Here is a 4,480-nt window from a genome sequence, read left to right on the forward strand (position 1 = left end):
AAAAAATGTTTTGCTCGAGAGCTTCTATATACACACACCTAATCCCCTCTTTACACATCCTTCTCAAAACACACACCAAAAAAATTAATTCCTAATTAATTTCCTCACTACACACACGGTGAGTTCCAAATGTACCCTCATACACACACACACACACACACCCGACCCCAAATACACACACCTATTGAATCTGAAGCACATCTTCAACCTTGAAGCATTCCATCACCGCTGAAGCACCTATTGAAGCATTGAAGCACATCTGCAAACACATTGAAGCATTCCATCTCCTTACCGTGTGCAACCCAGGTGTGCAAATATATTGAAGCATTTCATCCACGAAGCTGCATCCCATTGAAGCATTCCATCAGATTTTCAATCCTCATTAGATGAATTTACTTTTGAATCATCATTCCTATTCAATCCTCATTTTCATTTGTAATGTAGAGTTTTTCAGTTGGAATGTAGAGTTTGTGATTTGGAACCGTTCTTCGGAACTGGTTATCCGAAACATAACAATGTATTCGGACGTAGGAATCCGAAAAAATTCAATATTTTCATCAGTAGATTTCCGAAATTTTTACATTCATTCGATAGTCAACTTCCGAAAAAATTGAATTTGGACAACAGTCAACCTCCGAAATTATGTTTATGTTTCGGACAACAACTTCCGAACAAAATAGGTATTTTCGGTTGTGAACTTCCGAACAAGTTTTTTTTTTTTTTTTTCCCCTTCTTAATTAAAACACTTAATTATAACACTTATTATAATTTAAAACACTTATTATTTACACACACACACTCATTACACACACTCTCATTAATTTTACACACACTCTCATTATAATTTAAAACACTTATTATTTACACACACACTCATTACACACATTCTCATTAATTTTACACACACTCTCTCATTATAATTTAAAACACTTATTATTTACACACACACTCATTACACACACTCTCATTAATTTTACACACACACTCATTACACACACACTTATAATTTAAAACACTCTCATTAATTTTACACACATTCTCTTTATTTACACACACTCTGTTTATTTACACACACACTTAGTATTTTTTGCAGATAATATGGATTCTGAATATCAACAACGTGTCCCACCTACTGCTTCAAATAGACGACGTCGTGAATTGGATGTAGACCATGAACGGGGACAAGGGCGTGGGCGAGGACGAGGTCAAGGTCGTGGTCGAGGTCGTGATCCAGTTTCGGTAGAATATGATATTCCCAGTGCCAGTCAAAGTGGGGGCCAAAGCCAAAGACGAGTTGAAGGTTATGATATGCCTGACATTGCTGTGGAGGATACCTCTTTACCTGATTCTCCTCCTGTCCAGGAAGAGTACCTTACTCATGCTTTTCCAAGTGGACCGACTGATCCGTCAATACTGCGGAGTTTCAATAGTCATGTGGCTGAAGCTATTTGGCACGGGGAGGTAAACATTCCTCAGTAAAACTGAAATTCATTTGTATATGAGTGTTTTTTTTTTTTTTTTTGTGTGTGTTTACTCATCCTGGGATAATTTTAACACTTCCATTTATCTTACCCTTTATGTACTTTAATGCAAAAACACTTTATGTTTACAGGTTATTTGGGATCCATACCACAGCTGCAGAGACCGACATCCATGTAACCCGGTTACGTTCTACCATGGATTCTTAAAGTGCTTAGACGTTGTCGAACCCTATCATCCAGATAGAGTTTTGAGGCAGTTTGGCAGGGTTCAAACCATCTCAGATGCACCGCTAGCTCCCAGTCGTGTTGCGCGAGGCAACATATCTGCACGATATACAGTCATGTACAGATACTTGGATAGGATCTGGGAGGCTTGGGATAACCACGTGTTATCTGAGCAACGGAGGAGCACACCAGTTCGTCAGCCTTGGCAATGTGTACCGGGTTACATGGATTGGTATAAGAATATCACGCACCTATATGTCGAGCACACTGATGAACCGCGTGTCCATAACCATCAGGATTTCAGCGAACATGCGGATGTAATCTATTATCCTCTCTTATGCATATGTAACCTACTTTTTTTTCTGATATGTTCCCTAAAATGTGATATTCTTTTCAAATGCAGCGTATTGCACATGCACTGCAGATTTCACATCCTATTATTGATGCTGGTTATCAGGAGGGGATTCGCCATCCTTATCGACTTTACCAGGCTATCGAGAGTATGACACATGTTCTTGAAGGTCAGCACATTGACGAAGCTGGACCTAGTTCTGCTGGACCTAGTTCTGCTGGAGGTCGCTTTCCATCTTCGACATTGACATACAGTCGTAGGCCTAGGCGTAGGCATACAGTTGATTCATGACATGTTATTTTGTTACATGTTATTTTGTTAGTTGATGAATATTTTTTGGTGTTTTTTGTAAGATGACATTGTTGTAATGGTAACAGTGGTTAATATTTTCTTATTAGAATGGAATGGCAACAATGGTATTGTAATGACATTGTAATGATATTTTATTATTAGAATGGAATGGTAACAATGGTCATTGATTTTCTAAATGATATTTTCTTATTACAATGGAATGGTAACAATGGTCGATAATATTCAATCCACATTGCAAAACATAACACATCAACATAAAAAACACATCCATTAATTTCTTCCATAATTCTAACATTGTCAAATGCATACACGTGTCATGCGACAACAACAACATCAAAAGTCTCTCGAGTAGCTACATTATCATGAATAATGTCCTTGAAATCTTGAATGCGACGCACATATGCATCATCCCAGTCGACAGCGCAAGGGTGACGGTATTTTCTCCAATTAGTGGCAATAGGAGGAACTGGATGGCCTGGCTGCAACAAAACCTGCATCAAATATCAATTGACTTAGTGGTCATACCTCATAACTTCTTGTACATGCACAAACCCAATTGATAAGTTTCTATTATACCTGGATGAAATGATTTCCGTTGACAAACCCAATGGCAATCTCACGTCTATCAAGTTGAGGTACTGGCACTGTTCTAAGAGGTAAAAAGGTGAGACATTGCTGTAAAGACAAGTGGTGTAACACAAGATTGTAGCACGATGCAACAAGATGCCCCATGTCTGGCATAGTCATCCAATGTGAGTATCCAGGACTGTCTTCAAAGTATGACAATATGCTTGTCAATTCTTCAAACCTTTCATAGGACCCATAAAGTGTAATGTATTCCTCTTTGTGTGTGTGCAGCTCACCCAATAGGTCACGCCTAACTTGAGCCCAATCATCTTCTGTATGACCAATTGAAGCAGCTATAGCCCTGAAACCACAATTCCCATCTGCAGCTACATCCTTGACAAACTTAATGTATGGTTTCAACCCAACAGGGAAAGCATCAGCATATGCACCAGGTTTTATTGTTCTAGTAATGTATGCCTTCCCTTTCGGATTCACCTTCTCATTTCCCTTAACAGGTCGCTTCTTCTTGGTTTGCAGAGTAGAAGCTAATGTAGTGATTTGAGTGTCTCTAGGTGAGAAGGAATCATGTCCAGATTGCACTAACTCAAATGCACACGGGTCACGACGGGTAGAAACATTGATCTTCTTATGATCCCGAGGACGTGTTTTGGGCTTCACCTCCAGCTCAACAAGAAAAGTGCTTCCTGGATATACAATCTCTTTCAACTTCTTCAAAAGCTCCAACCGCATGGTTCTATCACTTTCATTAAACTTGTTCACAAACAACTCTACTTCTGCATGACAAGTCACCTCTGTTTTCTCTTCTTTCTTGCATATGGAGATATGAAGTTGCCTCCACTGTGAGTGTATGGTAGCAAGTGGTATAGGACGATCTTGTCTGATGTAGTCAGCAATCTCATGGGCGCAAGGTAAACCATGAGTGTGGCGAATGACGCATCCACAAGCTTCAACATCAATACCAATGGAATTGGCTCTCTTACTCTCGACAAACAAATACTCCAATGCAAAGATAGACACATTACCCCGTAGCTCCTTGAATTGAGAAGGTTTAAATTGATGTTGCACAACAGTTAGACTTTTCTCAAATGAAGCCTTGATATCAGTGTGTTGCAACTCAAGCAGACTGTGTATTTTCTCAAATGATGCCTGAAATGAGACTTGACATGAACCCAATTGTCTTTTAAGTTTTGCATGTGCACTCTCAGCCCTGTTCAATTCAATGTAAGTCAAGTTAAAATCAAGCACATGGCACTTATTAATAACACATTGAAGAAAAGTAATCTTACCGGTTCATTGTAACATTGCCACAATGCATACACGTGTCTGTCCATGCCGCCACAAATTTGTCCTTGTAAGGAACCAACCAAGTATCCATGACGTATTTGACTGCATCAGGATAACTACTGAATTCCTTAAGTAATGATTTAAGACGCTTCTCGTATTGAATTTCAGAAGATTAATACACTACAGAGTTCCACTCATGGTTGAACTTCTCCCATTTTTGCTGTGTCTCAAACATTTT

At 39.0% G+C, this 4,480-nt stretch overlaps 1 protein-coding gene across 1 annotated transcript; it reads right to left on the reverse strand.

The window, feature by feature from the left end:
• Positions 1-2,684: 2,684 nt before the first annotated feature.
• On the reverse strand, positions 2,685-4,252 carry LOC145814493 (uncharacterized). The gene is made up of 3 exons (XM_082911325.1): positions 4,245-4,252; positions 2,947-4,165; positions 2,685-2,861 (listed from the first exon to the last, which is right to left on the reverse strand). Exons 1-3 carry the CDS (start codon positions 4,250-4,252, stop codon positions 2,685-2,687), a joined length of 1,404 nt encoding a protein of 467 aa, XP_082767451.1.
• Positions 4,253-4,480: the final 228 nt, after the last annotated feature.

Source organism: Camellia sinensis, unplaced genomic scaffold (genome assembly GCF_055761805.1).
Source record: "Camellia sinensis isolate YWXY unplaced genomic scaffold, ASM5576180v1 Unanchor11, whole genome shotgun sequence".
In the NCBI taxonomy this organism is placed as follows: domain Eukaryota; kingdom Viridiplantae; phylum Streptophyta; class Magnoliopsida; order Ericales; family Theaceae; genus Camellia; species Camellia sinensis.